Source organism: Lepisosteus oculatus, chromosome 9 (genome assembly GCF_040954835.1).
Source record: "Lepisosteus oculatus isolate fLepOcu1 chromosome 9, fLepOcu1.hap2, whole genome shotgun sequence".
NCBI classification, from domain to species: Eukaryota; Metazoa; Chordata; class Actinopteri; order Semionotiformes; family Lepisosteidae; genus Lepisosteus; species Lepisosteus oculatus.
Genome location: NC_090704.1, coordinates 13,453,045 through 13,473,469, shown reverse-complemented (window position 1 = coordinate 13,473,469; position 20,425 = coordinate 13,453,045). Strand labels below are relative to the sequence as shown.

The 20,425-nt window shown below is 36.0% G+C and overlaps 1 protein-coding gene across 4 annotated transcripts; it reads left to right on the top strand.

The window, feature by feature from the left end:
* Nucleotides 1–1,053: 1,053 nt before the first annotated feature.
* On the top strand, nt 1,054–18,702 carry il12rb2 (interleukin 12 receptor, beta 2a). Of its 4 annotated transcripts, XM_015355537.2 has the most exons (17): nt 1,223–1,426; nt 1,803–2,030; nt 3,266–3,363; nt 4,107–4,376; nt 5,006–5,120; nt 5,492–5,664; nt 7,353–7,498; nt 8,911–9,052; nt 10,977–11,056; nt 12,762–12,969; nt 13,689–13,892; nt 15,003–15,104; nt 15,183–15,335; nt 15,761–15,901; nt 16,208–16,310; nt 16,617–16,704; nt 17,713–18,702. In XM_015355537.2, the coding sequence occupies exons 3-17, from the start codon at nt 3,297–3,299 to the stop codon at nt 18,220–18,222; spliced, it is 2,502 nt and encodes an 833-aa protein (XP_015211023.2). In that variant the 5' UTR covers nt 1,223–1,426; nt 1,803–2,030; nt 3,266–3,296; the 3' UTR covers nt 18,223–18,702. The 4 variants fall into 4 exon arrangements, with proteins under 4 accessions (XP_015211026.2, XP_015211023.2, XP_015211024.2 ...); XM_015355540.2 differs by lacking the exons at nt 1,223–1,426; nt 1,803–2,030 and adding an exon at nt 1,054–1,201; XM_015355538.2 differs by lacking the exon at nt 1,803–2,030.
* Nucleotides 18,703–20,425: the final 1,723 nt, after the last annotated feature.

The following is a 20,425-nucleotide window of genomic DNA, read 5'->3' as shown; positions in this document are numbered from 1 at the left end:
CCACATACTGTATTAAAGCTAAAAAAGTAATAGATGTAAATAAAAGTAAAATAATTTCAACAACATATTAAGTGACAAATAGGAGGTTCTATACTGTACATTCACCTTGCTGTCACATATACTTAACCTTTGAACAGTCATTTCTATTACCAGTGCTGAGTTGTGGTTAGACTACACTGAGTCCTGAAAGTCCAGAAATTACCCACCTGTCTATTACCTTTAGGTTTGGTACATTCAGTTTTTCTACAATGTGCAGACGTAACAATTGTTTTTAAGTACACTACCTCCTCAATTTTTTTTCTAATAACGAATGCAACACTTTGTTTTATTTCTTTGGATTCAGTTTGGAATCCAAATTAATAACAACACAGATTCAATATGCAGGTGGTCTTTTCCTTGAAAGAGACATTTATTTATCACAGAATTTTGAAGTTTGAAGGATTCTCCCTGAATTATTTTTAGAGATGAAATGCAAGAACTTTAAAAAACCCTCCTTCTTCCCAATGATGATGTTCAGACTGCATGGCACAAAAGAAAATATTTCCATTTTAATAAGGCTGATAAGGTTCATCAGCTGAAAGCTCAAGGGGATTTACTTGTCTGTGAATGATGAATATTAAAGTGCCAGAATTAAATCACAACTACTCATCATTAGCAGTGGGTTATTTACACTTGACAGGCTTGATAGTGCGTAGAAATAACTGAGTAGAACAATTATGTGGAAAAAAGCTGTTATCAGCTACCGGGTTGATACATTTGTGAATAGACGGCGTCTTGAACTTTTGATTTTATCATGGTATAAATTAAATTATAATCTAACCAAACGTTGGATTAATAACATCTTACTTTCTGCACCTGCTGTATAAAAGACCAATGTATCGTTTCAAATATTATGGAGAATTTTGATCACGACATGATGGTAGATGTTTCTGTTTTGGAATCAGTCACAAGCAGAGCAACTGTATATATTGAGAGGTTCAAAAGGAAGTCCTACTTTGACGTAAAAAACTGAGGTTTTTTTGTTTTTAACAGAGAAGACTACAAGAACTATGCAGTGTTCAAAATCCTGCAAGGAATCGACAAACCCTAACCCTGCTTCTTGCAACTCAACAGCGAAACACGAACCAGAGGACACAAATGGAAACTTAAGGGGAAGTACATACTGTAGAACTAAGAAGAGGAGGCACTTTCAGACAAAAAGGTTGTGAGAGGCAAGAACAAGCTACCAGCCATGTTGTTAAGACATTAAAAAAATGGTTGGCTGAAATCTGCAGATCAATTAGATACTTAAATCCTCAAGCTAGAGGTCCAAATTGGAACCTCTCGTTTGTAACCATTTTCTTTTAATAATTCTTGATCGTGATTCTCTAGGTTACAAATATGCACAGTTAACTGTCCTGTCAGTAATGGATGAAAACCCCGAAAGGTATGCATTGAAAATAGATTCATTTGATCATCTCATATATGCACTTGAATAGTTATTTCCGTTCAATTCAAAAACCAATGGTAGAGATTCAGATTCTGTACTTATTTTGTACCATGTATGTGCATATACTGTTCCAAAGACAGAATACAATTAGCAAGAATTGACTTACTACACTGGTGACTGACCTAATAAAAAATTAAAAATCTTTATTTAGCTAACCCTGCATTGAAATGTGCAACATTGTCTACTAGTTTTAAATAACCTTTTTGAAAAGAAAAAAAAAACTTTTGCTTTTTTTCTTATAAAACAGTATTTTGCTCTGGTGAAGCGTCTGTGTTTCAAAACATTAAAACAGGTTTTGAACTCCTGCTGTTAGCAGAGGAACAGAGGACAGAGCTGGTCACGCGTGGATGGTTGAGTTGAATCATGTCGCAAAAAGCTCATGTAGAGACATTAAAACCACTGTTGACGACGCACTGGTGTGCAGCACTGGGCAGAAGACGTGATCATTTGACTCGTATCCGTGAACTACTCCTGCAAAGTTAGGATGTTCTTCCAGGGAATTCATAAATATGAAAACCTATGCACCACTGGGATACTGTAGGCAAGTAAAATTTATTAAGAATAGAAAAAAACGTTTTTCGATGCTTCATTTTTCATAAATATCAAGTCTTTTTTTTTAAGATTAACGGTGATTTCTACGCGAAGATCAGTGTTTTTTTACATCGAAGTGTAACACGAGGCGGTGTCTTTATTCACATCGGATTTGGTGTTTACTGTTGAACATCAGTACATTTTTTACAGCGACTTTAGTGATTATAAAGCAAATGCTGGAATAATTCCTGAGTTCTGTACAACATTACGATCATGAAACTGATCACCACCAGATTAGTAAGTGGCAGGTGCTGCACGCGCTTCTAGAATTAGTAAATTGATTTGGTTTACGGGATTTAACTGATACAATCAAAAAGATAAATTACCCTTGCTAGTTTGTGAGCAGTGAATGAGTCGGAAAATTCCCACTCTTTAGTCTAAAATGTCTTTATACTGCATTATAACATTCTTCAGTTAGCCGACATTGCAGTTAACGTTAACAGCGCCTTGATTTTCAGAGCCAAAATAATATAATAATATAATATAATTCGAATGCTGTTGTTGAGTTTTCTCTCCAAGCCATGAAGTGAAAGGACAATGTAAATTGTTAAATCTAGATTTGTTTTGGTCATAGATAACTGTAAAAACAGTTGATGCATGGGTTTGTTAAGAAACCATAGTGGCAATGCATCAGATAAGTGTGGGCAGCAAACCATGACATGGTATGAAGAGTATTTAGCACCGCTAACTAGTAAATATTGTAACGCAACGGGGTTCAGGTGGGCGCCCTTTCCGCATTAGGTCGGCCCCGCACCGTCGGGGGCTCGAACCTGGGATTCCCGTGTCACCCAACAGGGACCCAGCCCGGTGAGCTAAAGAGAGATCTCTCTACAGCCCAGGGGCTGTGGTCCTGCTATCACAGGGAAGGGCGGTACACAGTACCTGTCGGCCATATGCGTTACAATATAATTGGCATGTTTGTTAATATACTTTTTAATCTGGTCCCGCTGAATTGCTCCTGTTGAAGAAAAGCGTGCATGGACATACAGCATGCTCATGTCCTGATTCTTCGACGGGACATTTGTTGATGCTTCGTTGGTGATCCCTTTAAAAACGGGATATTATACGACATACATACAACATCAAGGTAGAAACTGCAACATTTAAAAATGACATGGCGTCTTACAGAAGGACGAGGTTTGACAGCCAAAGCCGGAATCTAAGTCTCGCCCGTTTCTTCCATAGAAAAACCTTCCGCTGTTTGTAAAGGAGCCTGATGCCTGTCATATGGAGCTGGTTTACCCTCAACTTGATCTTTCTGCTGTACAGTAGAGGAGCAAGTGGTACGTAATACCCTTTCCCACATTTGGGGTTTTCTGTTTATAAACCTTAATTTCATTACATGTTTAATGCAACATTTGAATGTCACTTGCTGTTGTATTGCTCGAAGCAAATGTATGCTAAATCGTTGTCCTCATAGATCTGAGCTGAAGTAAAACTCAGTATGTGAAATATCAATGGGAATGTTTATGATCATGATCTGACTAGTTTATCTAGATTATGTTCTGTTCTGGATTATCTACTTGTGTTCTGTTCAGAATTGTATTTTATTCATGATTTATTTTCGTTGCAGTTGTCTTTAATATTTTAGGAATGCATTTTGCGTTCGTACTTCACAGATGTGTCTAAATGTTATTTGGATCCTGTTGTGGGTTTTAATTAATTTAAAATTACAACGATACACACTATTTCATACCTAGGACAAACATGTTTATCGCTACACTTTTTTTAATTCATGGAGATTTGCTAAAGGGAGGAGCAACAGCAATGATATTACAGATAAAATATTCTCCTGTGAGAGGATAATACAAATGATAAAAATATACCATTTTAAATTGGTTATAATGAAGTGAAATCACAAGAACATTCTGATTAAATTAGTTTGAGCTAACAGAAAACATGATGGACACATTGCAACTTCTAACTACAAAAGGAAAAAAACAAAATGATTTAAATGACAGTTTTGATCGTGTGTCAGATACGTTTTAAGGAGGTTTGAAGTTGTTGTTTTCTGTACTTTTCTTAGAGAAGCTGTGTGCTATATTTGCCACCAATGGTACACTTGGCAAACTGGGCTCAAGCATTGAAGTGTACTGCACCTTTAAGAAATTTGTTACAGGAAGATGCAGGAAAGCCATCTTTAGAGATACAAACCAGGAATATAATTTCATTGAATACAATTCCACAACTCTGTTATTGAAGACAGAGCTGAGGAAACACAGAACAGTGTTTGTTTGTAAGTGTGCACCAGATGAACCTCTCTATGAACCATGTGGATTAGACATCCTTGCTGGACGTAAGTATTCCATTTCAGTACCACTTGCGGTTCTTTGTCTAGGACACCTAAGTACATGCATGTCTCTGTGTGTTCATTCTTAGTTTCACATTAATTAAATTTAGTTTTGTATCCCATTGCCTGCCAATTTAATATTAAGCATTACAAAAACCAAGAGGATATATTTACTGTTAGAAAATGTAATGTCATTATTGAAAACGTGCATCATGTCTTTAATCTGAGAAGTGCCCCTTTGTGTAGTGCCTCTTTCTTTATTAAAATAAGTTCACTTCCCTAAATGTTCCATCTGAACATCCTGCAAGGGTGGAGAACTACTCTACTTGAAAGTACCAATCCCTTAAGTGAGTGATGGTAACAGTTTTAAAAATAGCACTTGCAGTAGTGTAATGCTTGTTATGTATTTTCCTTACACTGGCCAAAATAGTGTTATTCTTTCTCTTACTCTGATGCTTGTAGACAGCATCTTTGCAAATAAAAAAAGGTATCTGAATTCAGTGACTGTAGTTCACGTAGTCTTCCTTTCTTTGGTATCTCCGGTGTAGGAAGTCAATGTATTTTGTGCACATTACTTGAACTAAAACCATGACCTTTACATTCTGAGCACTAAACAGTCTGTGGTTGCCCTACAGTTTCACCTGATGTTCCCCAGAACCTAATATGTATTCAGAATGGAAATTATGGAGACATAACATGCAGGTGGAAAAAGGGAAGTAACACACACATTGAAACTACATATGAGCTTTGGTGAGTGAGAAGAACAAATATTCCTTCTGGATCTTTTGAATATAAACTTAGATTTATTTTTTACACCCTCCCTTCTATAAATCAGAATAAAGGGGCAGAGAGTTCTTTTAGAGTTTCTTGGAATGAATTTCGTTAAAAATCAACAGTATTACTCATGCTGCATGGTTTCTTTGTGGATAAGGTTTTAGGTCACTGAGTTTCTGTTCTTTAAATGGCAAAACATTTCCTTTGCTACCCAGTCATATACATTAAAATAACATTTGCAAAAACACTTGTGGAAATTGAAAATAGCTGTTATCTTGCTCTTGGTGACACATGCCAATAGAGTACTAAATGGTTGTTTCACTGGAGGTTATTGTTCTTTGTTTCAGGGTGAAAACCGAATCTTATAATGGTACAAAGCATTTAGCCTCTCATTCTGGCTCTGAATATGTGATTTTTCCAGTGCTTCATTCAGAAGTGAAATACTCAGTCTGGGTTACAGCATCAAATAAGTTGGGAACTGCCTCTTCCCCATCATTGAAATTCACCCTCAATGATATAGGTAGGTGTCTTTCTGGGCATGCTAAGTACAGAAAGTATTCATTGAAAAAGTGTTCTGCCCTACAGAAAGTAAAGTGGTTCTTTTCGTACAATGGGATATTTCAGTTTTTAATTTGTATCTACTTTATCTCTAAACATTTTTCTCAATGTTTATTATGCTTCTGACAAAGGAAACAAGTCTGAGCTCATGGTAACTGCCTAAGAAGCTGCTTCTGATAAAATCATGAAAGAGGTCTCCTTCTTCTCATCCTTGAATAACTGCCAGGCAAAATGTGTAAACAAATTCTTTGTCTTTTGTAATTGCTATAATTTAGAATTGTGATTATTTTCAAAATCAAGTTTTCTGAGTGCTGAGAAAATGCAAAATCTATCAAGCTTGACCGTGTGAATCTGAGGTTTAGACAGGGAGCACTAGGTTCTTGAGCAGGTGGAAGAATGATATTCTTGTGACATTCCTAGCATGCACTTCACTTGACAACTTGGTCAAAAGTTATACCAAGGCTTCTAACTTCCACCATGTGTTTGATTTCAGCACTATCAATAACACTGAAATCAACAGCTTTGCAAAGCTGGTGATTGGAGCCCAGAGTCTTGCCACAGTTAAGCTTAAGAAGTTTAGCTTTGCATCTTTGTCTGAGGTGCAAAGAACAGAAACAGTAATACAGTATTAGCACCCCATTTAGTTTGCTAAAGTAAAACTTGGATTCAGTAATATAGCAGTGAAACAAGTCCATGATGGTAAAAAGTAACAAAGATACATCATGAAAATACTACAAAGTTAATATCAAAAGGATTTTTACTGTTAAATATTAAGAATGTACTATTTAATACTGTTTACTATTCCACTATTTAGAATTCTATGGACCACCCTGAGTAGATTAGACATTATCAGATTTTAATCTTGGCTCTTGGTTGCCAAACTAATGAATGGAAGTACTAGTGATCCCAGGATACCTTTCCTTGCAGTCTGATAGCATGCATAAATCCAGAAGAAAGATTATTATGTAATGCAGAGTCAGAAGCCATCTGCAATTTTTTTTATTTTAAAAGGGCAAAGAACTGTGTCTGTCTAAATCCACACTGAAAATGTTTAAAAAGCTCAACAGAAGCAAAATAGGACCATAAATGAGCTATCACTGCCTGTTCCGGGTGTTTGCAAGAAAGGGCAAATTGGAACAAAGATAGTACATGGGGACAATACAGGATATTTTTTTAAATCAGGTGTAATAATAACATACTTTAAGCCTACAAGAAAAAGACATTGTTCATTGTGTAGAAGATATTTCAGGAATTCTTTGGTGACATAGATATAAAAAAACAAAGAACACCGAATCAAACTTTCAGTAAGAGGATGTAGAAATAAGACCATTGATGCAGTACATCTTGAACCAGTAAAAGTAAGAGGGAGTTGTCATGACTGCAGATGGTGAGGTTGGAACCTGGTTATTAGTAATATTATGTATTTTGTACTGTAAGGTGTACAAGAATGAGTTACACTGTTCAATAAAGAGGGGTAAGCAGATTGATTAGCAGGTTCAAACATTTTATTAAAAATGAGCGCAGGATTACTTTCAGTAAGACTGGAAGAGGAAGTCCTGGCCATCTTAAGGGCACCCCTATGGGTCTTCTGGTTTTGTTGATTGTGCTCTCTTTATTTTGCTTTAACATTGATTCCTGCTTTTTCGGCAGTCAAATTTCACCCTCCGCACGTCACCGTGGTAAATTGCTCATCGCAGAATTGCACGTTACATTGGAGGGATATAGAGAAGGCTCAGCTCTTGGAGGTCCGATACCAGATTGTTGGAGAGAGCTCTTGGATATACCAAACTTTCAAAGTAAGAGACCAATAGGCAAATGTTTGTTAAACTCCTGCTGTGTCATTTCTACATTTAAGAAAATGTTTATGTTCTTTGACTTTACTAAGCAAATTGGAATGAAAAGGTCTCAAAATTCAATATGCTATGTGCTTTGCTTAGTCTACAGCTAATTTATTCATTAAGTTTTATTTCAGATAATAACTTTGAAAATATCAATTATAGCCTATTTGTTACACTGCAGTGCATTTTACTCCAATGGGTAACCATCTGTTTACGCCCTGGTTTGTTTCTCATCTTATCTATAGGAAGCACTAAAAGGATAATCTTTGCACTTTGGTTTTGGGTGGGAAATGACCAAGGTGGTATTTCCACCCTTTGTAAAAAAAAACCTGTTTCTTTTTCTGTCTGAAAGTGTGATTTGAGTGGTGACTTTGTGGTGGAGGCCAATGATGAAAACAGCAAACATACCCAGGTCTTTAATGAACTTCTGTATTTTATGAAATTGAAATTAAATTGAGAGTCAAGGTGGTGGTCAAAGTGATGGCTAGCATTACTGCTTTTCAGTGCTGGGGAAACTGCTCAATTCATTTCCAGACCTGGGGTACTATCTCTGTCCAGTTTTGTATGTTCTCTCCTTGTTCATACGGGTTTCCTCTGGGTGCTCAATAGTCCTCCTACAATCAAAAGACATACTGTCAGGTGTCTGGTCAGTTGGTTTCTGGGAAAATTGACCATGGTTGAATGTGTGCTTGTTTGCGTCTGTGTGTGCCCTGCAACTGACTGGTGTATCCAGGGTGTATCCTGCATTGCTTGCCAGTATAGGCTCTGGGACCCTGCCCATTAGAAAAAGGATAAATTGAATAAAAGTCCAACTACCAAAATACAATCTCCTATTGACTGAGAGATACAGAAATATTCTACACCACTGAATTCACTTTCTTTACACAATGTTTTAATCTTTCAGAGTGTTGTGTAATGAAATCAAAACAATTTAAAAATAGAAATGACCATAAACAGGTTTCAACTAAAAGTGAAACCTCCTAAGTTTATCTGTTATATACACTGATTCTGAAAGATAGTTTACCCTTCAAATAGTTTTCCATTAATTGTGTTTAGAAGGTTTAATACTTATGTAAAATTGTGTTCAAGTAAATAAGGTGTTATAGTTAGTATCTGCAGATGATTAAATATGCAGGTTATTAAATATTAATTATTCGAAGAATCCACTAAGTGAAGGTCAGAACTTAGACCACAATCTTCTTAATCATGTGAAAAATGGCTTTTCTTGCTTAAGTATAGTTGACATTTCCCTATCATTTATTTTGTGCATACAAACTGATGCATTTTTAGCATTTAATTTTCTACTTTTAATTGTTAAATGTTTAATGTAATATACATCTACAGTAATAATTCTTGTTTCTTACTTAAAGGCCACTGCAAACAATACATTGAGCTGTGGTGGTCTTCAGCCCTTCACAACTTACACATTCCAGGCTCGGTGTAAACTGAGCTGTACTGAAGGTATATGGAGCGAGTGGAATGATGCAGTTAATACGACAACAGGGGAAGCAGGTAAATCAGTTACGTATTTCATGTTTCTGTAAAGGGATGCACCGCTTGCTTAGAAATAATCTAAAAGCATTGCACACATGGAGGATAGGCGCTTATGTTTGACAGGTAATTGAAAAAAAAATCAAGTCAAATGTAAGAACCGTAGTACTGAGTGGATGTGAAATGAAATTCAGCTTTGGTCATTTAATAATTGCATCAAATTCAGCAAAAATGTTTTACTAATATTTATTATCTATACTGTATATAATAATGGAACAAGGCTGTTAGTGCTATGAAATAAGTTGGCAAAAGGGGCTACTTTGTAAGATTTTAACTATTGTATGTGCTTTTTCTTAAGGTAGGGTGATATGTTAATAAAGTCAGCAATAAAAGTGTGAGAAATGAATTCATCTTGAAATGACTTTTGATTGTGTCAGATTGTGCATTTCCTTTGTGATTCTGTCAAACATGGGAGGAGAGACAGTGATAAAAATGACTGTACATTAGACTTTTTTTACTTGATTTAAGTCTACTTTCAGGGTTAGAGTTATATTTATAAATTACAGTTTGTATTTCTGTGGATCTACTGTGTACCATTCAAGCCATTTGAATGTTTCAGATGACTTTTAGAGAATCTCCTTGTGTCTTTAATTTTTCACTATTAATAGGCTTTAAGCAGCACATTCCAAGATTCTGGTAAGAGACTTTGGTATTTAAAAAATGCAGATATTTATAAAGGCCTTTTAAGGTCACTGTAATTATTATTAAAAGGGATAATACATATTCTATAGAAAAAGAGGTACTAATTTAAAAAATAATCATTCTGAATAGAAAGCTGCTGAGCCTATCTAAACACATGCACAGTTTGGCAGTATCAGGCAGTTGCTGTAGTGTACAGCCTATAAAACGATCATTTGCATTTTTCTTTATATTCAAAAGCATTTCATTTCTAGCATCTAAGTGAAGTAATCTTAGATCTGACTGTGGTAGCACCACAAGAGATCTGTTGACTTTACTGGGTACCTTGTTGGTTAAGGTTTTCGTGCATAAGTTGTAGCATTGTGTGGGCTTGCTTGCTTTTGCACATAATGGATTAGTATGTCTGATTTAAAAAATGTTGATGTAATGCTCTTTATGTACATACTGTACATAGCTTCTTAGATTTGCTTATAAGCCATTCAATGAAGATGACAGAAGTTCTTTTTAGCTCTCTTTTGGGTGAGTGTGCAGAACTAGGATTTAGGATATAATTTATTGTGGTTGTATAAGCAGTTTGAGGTCTCTGTTAGTTGGATGACAAGTTGTTTCCCTGAATACTACTGAATTACTGAATATTGCTCATCAATGAGGCACATCCTTGTTTCATTTCTATGATAGCAAGGGAAATAAAACCTACCATGTTAAGGCCACTGATTTTTTAGAACACTTTTAGAATTATGAAAATGAGAGATGCAATGACAATATCTGCATAGCTAAAATAGATACACTGATGCTGGTGTAAAAGTTGTAAACTTCAGTCTTTAAATTGTTATAGTCAACACTTGTAAACTAAAATTAATGCTGTTTTAACTATATATTGCTTCTTTCAATACCAATGTGTTTATGCAGGTGTGTTTGCACATAGCAAAATAGTTTGCCTTACATTAATAATGAAACTCATTAATAAAAATTATTGGATGCATCAGATTATAAAACTGGAATATCCAAGAAGCACCTGTATACAGATTTCGATAAAATAGGTCATTTTGTGGGTACATGACTGTGTGTTATTAGTCATGTATTCTGTTAAATTTAAGGTCAGTGGTGGTTACTTTTAACAGAATGCCAAGATAGATTCTACTTTTTGATCCTCCTGCTATCTATCTGGATATTGTCATTGCATCTCTCATATTCATGATACATTTTATCATGAATAAAAACGGAAATTATTTTGCTATTTTTACAGATCCTCTCCAAAAGCTGGATGTTTGGCATATTGTGGAATCTTCAGAATCCAAAAACAAGTTTGTTAGTGTAGTTTGGAAGGCAAGTATAGTTTTGTTTCTCTTCTTTGTACAACACGAAAAGCAAATATCTATGCCTCTAAGGCCTGTTGCACTTAGATCAGAACAAACCAAAATTATATAACAATATTAAGTGGAACATTAAGTGTGGGTGTAGAACACGTTTTATGGACTCTTGTAAGGCTTTATGGAGTACATGTCTCTGTAAATCCATAGAGCATAAAATTTTAAGCAGTTAAACAAGTGTAGTGATTATTCAGTTTTCTAGGAATCACATAGAATTAAAAACCGAAAAGAAAGACTAGATTTGCTAATAAGGTTAAACTCATTGTGGGAAGGTCACACTTGTTTATGTAGACTTTTGTGAAACAGGTGACTTTACCTTTTCCGTGAAGACTCTCTCCCATCTTTGATCTGTCTTCTGTGGTTAACCCAGCAGCCTGGAACATGAAGTAAAACTGGCAGTGACTTTCTGACAAACTAGAGACCCTCTTCAGTAGTAGTAACAGTATTTTTTCTACATGCATCTGAAATCCGACAAATGTGTGAAAATGAAACCAAAGCTACAGAGTCAGAAAGTTTCAGTTTACAATAAAAGGCTAAATTACTTAAAAGAAATGATGAATCGAACCCCCCCAAGTGATGCTGTTGAAAGTTGTGATAATCGTCACAGTAAGCCTTTTGGATGAGAAGAATTCATGTCAATTTTCATTTTTATCCAATCACAAAATCCCAAACTTAAAAGAAGGCTATAATTTTGACCATTTTACCTTAACAAAGCTGTCTTAACAAAGAGTTAACTTTACAGAATCTTTAAATTATTGTTTTACCAGACAGTCAATATCTTCACACCCATTACATGAAAGATCAAACCCATTCATCGATCTTAAAAATACGGAAAAAAACCTGGCCTAAAATATTAGAGTAGAAGTTGTACAAGTGATAGTGCTACAAGCAACCCAAAGCCAAAAACTTTACTTAAAGATGCTTTGAATATGCTTACCATTTTAATTCATTGTGATCACTTCAAATTCAATTGAGCCTCAAGGCATATATTGTGCTTATGTAGATAAGTAGCTAACCAGGTGTGAGTCTTGTCAGTACTTGGATGGGAGACCTCCTGGGAAAGCTAAGGTTGCTGTTTGAAGGGGTGTTAGTGGGGTTAGCAGGGGGGTGCTCACTCTGCGGTCTGTGTGGGTCTTAGTGCCCTAGTACAGTGACTGGGACACTATACTGGAAAAAAAAGCACTGAACTCCAGATGAAATGTAAAACCGAGGTCCTGTCTTTCTGCAGACATTAAAAATTCCAAGGGGCTTATTAAAAAAAAAAATAGGGGTATTAAACCCAGTGTCCTGGCCTATGTCCCCACTGCCTTTACTAGTCATAGCATCCTGATAATCCCCATCTTTGAATTGGCCTCATCACTCTGTTCTCCTCCCCACTACTAGCTGGTGTGTGGCGAGTGTACTGGTGCACTTTGGCTGCTGTCACATGATTCAGCTGGGGCTACATTTTGGTAGCAGAGAAGTGGAGTCCCTATTACCTGTAAAGCGCTTTGTGTGGCATGTCCAGAAAAACACCATATAAGTGTAAGGCATTATTATTAATAGAACAGAATACTGCTGTAATGGACTGAGATATGCTGAGCTTGTATCAGAGCATTAAAAAAAGATCTTTTTCATACTGCTAATTTTGCTTAATCTGTTGCTTGCTGATTTACTTACAGAAACTAACCAGGTCTGAGGCGAGAGGGGTGGTACTTGGCTACGAAGTTCTTGTTGAGGATCTAGTGGAGAAAAAGCTGTCTGAGGTTTACATTACCAACAGCAGTTACAGCAAGCCTGTGTTCTGCTCCCACTGTACCGTTACCGTGTCTGCTTTAAACTCCAAAGGAAGCTCACCTCCTGCCACCATCAGCATTCCAATATTGTCAGGTACAGACTTTATTTGCTGGCGCAGAAAACGGTGCTGTTTTAATTAGAAACTGTTTGATAAAACCTTTAGGTGTAATTTGTTAAATGTCTAACCAAATATTGCTATATATACCGAACAGTAAAAGGAAAGAGCAAAGATTCCAAAGTTTTGGCTACAGTGCCTTCTTTAGGTGTGTGTAGAAGACTGGATGAACCCAGGAATACCAGGAAGTGGTGTGGTGGGAAAGGTTCACTCTCTTATTTGATCGTGCATTGTGGATTTATGCTGTATCTATTCTTTTGCAGCTGGCTTCCTGCCACAGTTCCCTCTTGGATCACTTCCAAATATTGGATATTTCTTTATACACCACACTGTGTTGACACTGTTTTACTATAATAGTAGTCTTTGACTTGTCTATGACCTGATTGATATCTTTCTTAAGTAAGTGGATTCATTTGGGTGAAAGGCTTTGATTCTGAGCTATTCAAGAGTTGAATTTCTTTTCAAGGACTGCACACATACCTACAAAAGTTGACGTGAGGCACGAGTTGGTGCCTTCATTTTTTAAAATTAATTTTATGCGGCCTGCCTTTAAATACATTGTTTCAATCAGGGCAGTTTCTTCCTAGGGCAAGAGTTCTGTTTTCTTCTGTGTGCCCATTGCACCCTGATTGAATCTCCCAAAAGATTGGATCTTTTCAAACTTGAATACTGACATACTTATTGTATTGCTTTACAGATTTGTCATCTTTTCCCTCCCCAAGAAATGTGACTTGTCTACCACATAGCAACCACAGCATTATGATATCATGGGAGCCCCCCCTGGACTCCCCTGTGCCTTTACATAGCTACATTGTGGAGTGGTCCCAGGCATACAAGGACACTAAACTCAGCCTCACCTGGAAGAGGCTCAGTCATCACCAGCTTTCAACTGTCATATCAGGTATGAAGAGAAAGTACCACAGATCTGGTAGGCTATTGCTGAAAGATCACAATTAACATTTTCTTCCAATTATGCAGGAGATCCAAGTGAGTCTGTAGCTTTTCCACATAATCAATTTGTCAAAGCTCACTTGGAAAAGCAGCAAAGCTCACTTTGCATTACTGGACAAGAGTAGAACTCCGAGAACAGTTCAAAAATGGCCTAAATGTCAAAGAATCTTAAATTTCAATGGCAAGGACATGAATTGTTGGAGAAATTCAAAATTACCTTTACAAAAAAGTGAATACATGTGAAGGAAATTAGAGACCTGGACAACAGGCATTAATCCATATAAAAAAAAAATCCCCTGATAACTGAAAACAGTAATCTTTATCCCTCATAATCTCTTCAAAATGAATTCATATTTCTGACTACAGCAGAAATTATCAGGACATTTTGTTAATGTGACATGTTAATGTTCTGAAGTAGGCCTCTAGGATTCTTAGCTCATGTTTTTGATTCTCAGATATTTATGTTGACTTCATAAGGCCATATCTGAAGAAATGACTCAAAATCATAAACTGGTCAACTTTATCCCTTGCTAAAACTAGGCAGATCTTGCCCAGGTTCTCCAGACCCACACAGATAACTGTATTCTCTTGCCTGCCTTCTCTGGTAAATTAGTGCAGTGGCCCGCAAAACATCCAGAATCTAATATAACTGACAGACAACATGCAGTGTATACTGCACATTGTATCTGTGAGATACTGTGTAGATATATATTTCAGGCTCTCTTAGAACATCAAGAGCTATATTGTTAAATGCTGTATGTTAGCCATAAACTTTCAAAGTTCTTAGTTTCTCTTACAAACAGTTAAACCAAGTTCAAACTAATTAAACTTTTATTCTTTTGAAAATAATTTATGGGCTTTTTGGACATGCTGTGATCTTCTGATAAAAGTGTCGACTGAGGCATTTTAATAGTGCACTTTAATATCTGAAATTCAACCTTATATGATTTGTCTCCACTACATTTCAGAAATATTTTTTAAAAATCATATCAATTTTTAATTAATGATGGACATGGTGTATGCTACATTATCTTAAACTTTCTTTCCTTCCCAAATATAGAAAATGTTCAGCCTTGTGTGTGCTATAAAGGTGCTGTCTATGCTCTGTATGACCAGGGGCTTGGAAAGGCAGGTTTTGTCAATGCATACTCCTGGCAATCAGGTAAGTAATCACCATTACATCCAATTTGGAATTTTTGAATTATGGTTCTTATCTCTCTCATCAGTATGTTCTTTGAAGTTCCATCTCAGGGTCCGAAGCTAAACGTCAGACAGTGGGACAACAAGAGCTTAACTGTGTATTGGAAAGAAGTTTCTGAGCAGGACAAAAGAGGATGCCTTAAAAGCTACAATCTTTACCTAGAAAATATCCAAGGACATCTACAGAAGTATGGTATGCAACGTTTAACCTCACAAACTTTCTAGGTCTCTTTTTGTATTTCTAAATCCAGTTATCTATGTGGGTGGTGGTTGTCAAGTGTGAGCCCCTGCCAGTGTTATTTTAGTTAATGCATTTTTTTTATGCGGTCTCAACATTTGCATACACAAATGTACAGAACACTGAAAAAACTCTACAAATCTAGGTTGCGTGCAGTCTTGTCTTATGAGCTTTTTGTGTAATTACACTGACTTGATCATAAAAACACATGCACCCATGTGCATTTTGTATCCTTTTCAACAGATGAGAATGAAAACGCTAAGATGGTGAGATCTTTGATGTGTCAGTTATATTTTAATTGTTGCAATTCTAAAAGTGGGTTCTTATGTTAGGACTTTGCTATAAGGTTCAGAAAATGAATTTATCTGTGGCTGTTCCAGGTCCGATAGATCCCACTCACAGAAGTTATACCATCAGTGACTTGCAGCCTGCTGCTTCCTATTATCTATGGATGACAGCTTCCACAGACACAGGTGAAGGACGGAAAGGGGAAAAATATACTTTTACTACTTATCCTGAACGTAAGTTGAAAAAACACCTATAAGGTTGCACAAATATGTACACATAAATGCAAAGGCTTTGTAATTTTATTTGTACATTTCCATGAAAAGGTTTAGAAATGCTGCCTGTAAAATATAAACCACATGATCATGAACTAGGTATGAAGTATAATACACAATATAAACCACATGTTCTATGTACATTTAATAAGTACTCTTAGCATCAGCTAAAATTTTGCTGTCCTTTAAATCTCTCTACTTGGTAATCAAATCAGTGACTTCTGATACACACCCAATGACCTAATGAGTTCAACATTTTTATTTCAGGAGAAGACGACCAGCTTTTGGTGATATGGCCAACAACAGTTTTAGTTTCTTTCCTAGTGTGGCTTTTTTTGGTGTTTTTGTGTCGGGTCTCGGTACAACGAAGGTAAAGAATCTTCCACTTCAGAGATAGATCTTGTAGTCACAAACCTACACATCCTAAATATTCCATCCACATAACAGTACATCATAGAGAAGAATAATCAAGTCACATACTCTGAAGTAAATTTAGGATACTACACCAGTATTTCAAGTATTGAACCAATGTGAGCTGAATTGCAAATAATCGTATTCAGCCTCATTAACAAAGTAAGGAATGAGCCCTTTTGATAATGTAGTGTGTGAAGTCATAATATATAATATGTTATCACTACTTTTTTAATTACTTTGAAGTTACCTTTTTTCTTCTCAGGCCTTCTCCCTGTTGTTTCTGCATCATACCTGGTAATGTTCCTGATCCTGCCAACAGTAAATGGGCCAAAGAGTATGCTGCAGTCAAGGTATATACAGGTGCTGGGACACCATCTACTGTATTCCACCCTATTTCGGTTGAAAATGGATTTGTTAGCTGTTCCTTTATTAGACTGTGGTACGTTGATATCAGTTAAATACCTGGTACTACATGGTACCTTTGCCTTACGGTTAAATTGTTCTCCGTGCTTGCATAGTCTGGGCTTTCCAGATGTTCCCTTTAATTTATTTGGTGAAACAATTTCTTACTTTTCCATCTTATCTGCTATGTAGCATATCAATAACGGCTGTACACAAGCCAGGTAAGTACTTTAATTTAGTCGTGGATAAGATGGGTCCCTCCTGCATTTAAAGTGCTCTGGGATGAAAGGTCGTAAATTTTAAAAAAAAAAGTTTATGAAAAAAAGAACCTGATAATATTTTTAGCGGCATCAATTCGTTATGCTTCAAGGTTGCCACCTGCTGGACGGAGTAGGAAATGCTTGTGAGACGAGAGCTCAAATTCTGTAAAACGATCATATTCACAGCGATATGTGCATCTTTGAATGCGTATAATAATACTAGGTATAGTATATAAAAATGTATGGGCAATATTTAACACCTGGTTTCTGAGAAGGCATGAAGAAATATTTCATTGAAAATTGAGGGTTGCACTGCAGACATTTTTGAAAGTTAGAATTAATACTAATTTTCTTTACTTGCTTAAGAAAAGCTCAGTGAATCCTGTTTTATTAACAATTTTTTTCAACACAAATATTAATTTCAAAGAGGAAATCTGTCAATTGTACATGTTCCTATATGGGCTGTAAAGTGCATCATAATTGATCTCTATAACTACCAATATATTGTTAAATTTTGTAAATATGAAACGGAATGGTAATTGTGCATTAAATATTAGATTTCATTTTTATAAATACATGTTTTAAAATAGGACATAGAATGACAATCAGATGATCCCAGTTACAAATAGAGACTGCTGACCCATGACCTGGAAGCGATCACAATTATTTGATTCTGTATTTTCCTTCTTTTGCTAGGGGCATATGAAGCTAGTTTATGAGTTGTATAATAATTCAACATCCAGCAATGAAGAACCAAACACCATAGAAATAGAGGAAATACCTGAGGACTCATTAAATGTATCCAGAACTGTTTCAGAAAGGAACATCTTACCTTCAGGAGAGCCTAAGGAACAGCAATCTCAAGAGCGTGACAGTGGTCAAACTTCCTGTCCTCCATGCCAGTCACAGGGTCTAGGAACATACAAAGGCCAATTCACATGCCCATACATTAAGAGCTTGTCACAAGAATCTGAGTTTTCCACAAAGACACAAATATCTTGCAGCACAGACACAACTGGAGATTATATACCTTCTAATGTCTTGCTGAGTGGAACTAGTGAGGAAGACTCCAATGACTTCATGGAAGATGAATTAATGGAATTTTCCTCCTGTCACAACAGTCCATTTTTGGAACCTATGATTACATTTGGGGGGAAGCTCACTTTAGATGCTGTTAAAATTGACTGCAGTTCTTTCATGGATTGAAGTGTGTTCTGTGTACCCTTTACTTAACCAGTTTTTATTATTTTCACACTAGGATAACCACTAATCAAGAAATGAAGCTATTTAAAAAAATGTAAAGAGACTGCACATTTCATCTTTGCATGAAAGCAATTTCATGCAGTTTATGGTTGTTCATACATTTCTAAGACTTGGGACCTAAAAACTCCTGGATGAAATAGGTTTTGAGCTTTTATTACAGTGCATTGGAAAAGGAAAGGTATGACAATCTATCACGTGCAATCATAATAATTACTCCAAGAGACTGATAGCCACAGGAATGGATTTGAAGACATCTGTGATCTTGCACAAAATATTGAATTTCTTCAGGACAATAACTGCCAATAAGGGTGGGACACTGATCGCACAAGGATGATAAATACATGAGGATTGTTTAAATTAATTATGGCACATTCTGTACAAGTTTGGGAATATATAAGACCAATAAAATGCCTCTTAAATGAACCTGCTATTCACTTTAATCACTTTCCAGCAGTCTTATGATTTATGTAGCACTTTGTATTCCAAGTATTTCAAAGTGCATGTTGTCTATAACTATTCTGAATTTCTGGTCAAGAAAGAACTTAGGCATTTCATAATAAACACTGGATTTTATATTCAAATTGATAGCATAAATTCAGATGGTCTGTTTAAACTGCCGTGCTAAACAGAAGCAAAAGCAACAGGTAAACCAGCAAAATACTTTATTGGGAAATAACCATAACAAGTTGTAATAAAAAAACAATATTACAACTATGCCCCCATGTAGTTAACTTGTTGTCAATTTTATCCTCTGGGCAATTGTTGCACATAAACTTAAAGTGGGCCAGTTTAAAAAAATGGGGACAATTAAGTTTGCTGTTGTCTTTCTACACTACAAAAAGGGGTTTGATTAATGAACTTTTATACAAGACCTATTTCTGTTTTAGAATAAATAAAAAGAATATAGTAACGCTTAATTAGGTAAAGATTACCCAAAGGGAGTTGTCCTTTACAACCTCTGCAAGATGTATATTTTGCTGGAGTCATTCTTGAACAGTATTATATACTTTTATCTCTGAGATTAATCCAAATCACCTTTTGCAGAACTTACACTCACAATCCAATTATAAAAGTACTCCACAGACGAAAACATCGCTGGAACACCTAAGAAATTCTCAGGGAAACCTCAAGAGAATATCTGAAAATGCATTTGGACCCAGAGTAACAGCAGAGATAATTAGGTCCTCTATAGTATTTAGATCACAGATATAAAAGCATAAACTTCAAGATATTATACAACTACCTGCTTGCAAAATTAATAGCGCTTACACAGTTGTTGTTCATATTCAGAGTTGCCTTTTTGTAGATAAACATCAATCCCTGAAGCAGAAAAACTTTAAATGAAATCAAATTAATCACAAGATCACTGAATCGCCTTAACCAGCACTCATGACTACCGCATGCAAACCCATTAGTCTTGCCCTACGAAGTTTCAGTGTCATACCATCCTTTACAAAGAAGCTTACGGTAATGTATTTTTGGTTACCTGATTAAAACATGCTGTTCTGAAATTGTCAGGTAATCTCAGTTCCTAGGTTAACTGCAAGTCTTTCTTGGCTTGATATATATAAACATTAAAATACTAAGAAAAAAGCAGCAAATCAAGGCAGTTGCCATTGCATGTGGAAAGCTGAAGACAGCAATCCTTCAATACCTGACCAGGTATTTATCATTGGCCCTACAGCCAATCTAGCTACCAAGTTAAAGAATATCTTACATTTATGAAGTGTCCAACTATAAAGTGCAAAACACTATACACCCTCTTTGCTACTCCGTTCCCCTTCACTTTTCAAACAAATTAACTAGATCTTTTCTTCTGGATCCCTAGATCTGGATATTTCCCACATGCAAAATAGTTTTGACTTGGCCACTGCATTCAGTAAAAAAATACAAAACTAATTCCATGCAGAAAAGGGCAAAATTCAGTAGTATAATTTTGTCAAAATACGTGCTCAATGTCAGTCCTGTAAAACCAGAGTAAAAGTAGACCTCAACACGTAAAAGTTAGGACTATGATTATCCACACATCATCAGGTTCCTCAGGATCAAAACATCTCATTCCTTTAACTGTAACCCAAAAAATTCTACCTGTGGAAATGAGAACATGTTGCAAGAGAAGTGACTGAAGATGTTACCCCTGGAATAT

Coding starts and splice junctions, on each gene's coding strand:
- il12rb2 (XM_015355540.2), top strand. CDS start 3,297: ATGCCTGTCATATGGAGCTGGTTTACCCTCAACTTGATCTTTCTGCTG. Junction 4,377..5,005: donor ATTAGACATCCTTGCTGGAC/GTAAGTATTCCA, acceptor GTTGCCCTACAG/TTTCACCTGATGTTCCCCAG. Junction 15,902..16,207: donor TTTTACTACTTATCCTGAAC/GTAAGTTGAAAA, acceptor TTTTTATTTCAG/GAGAAGACGACCAGCTTTTG.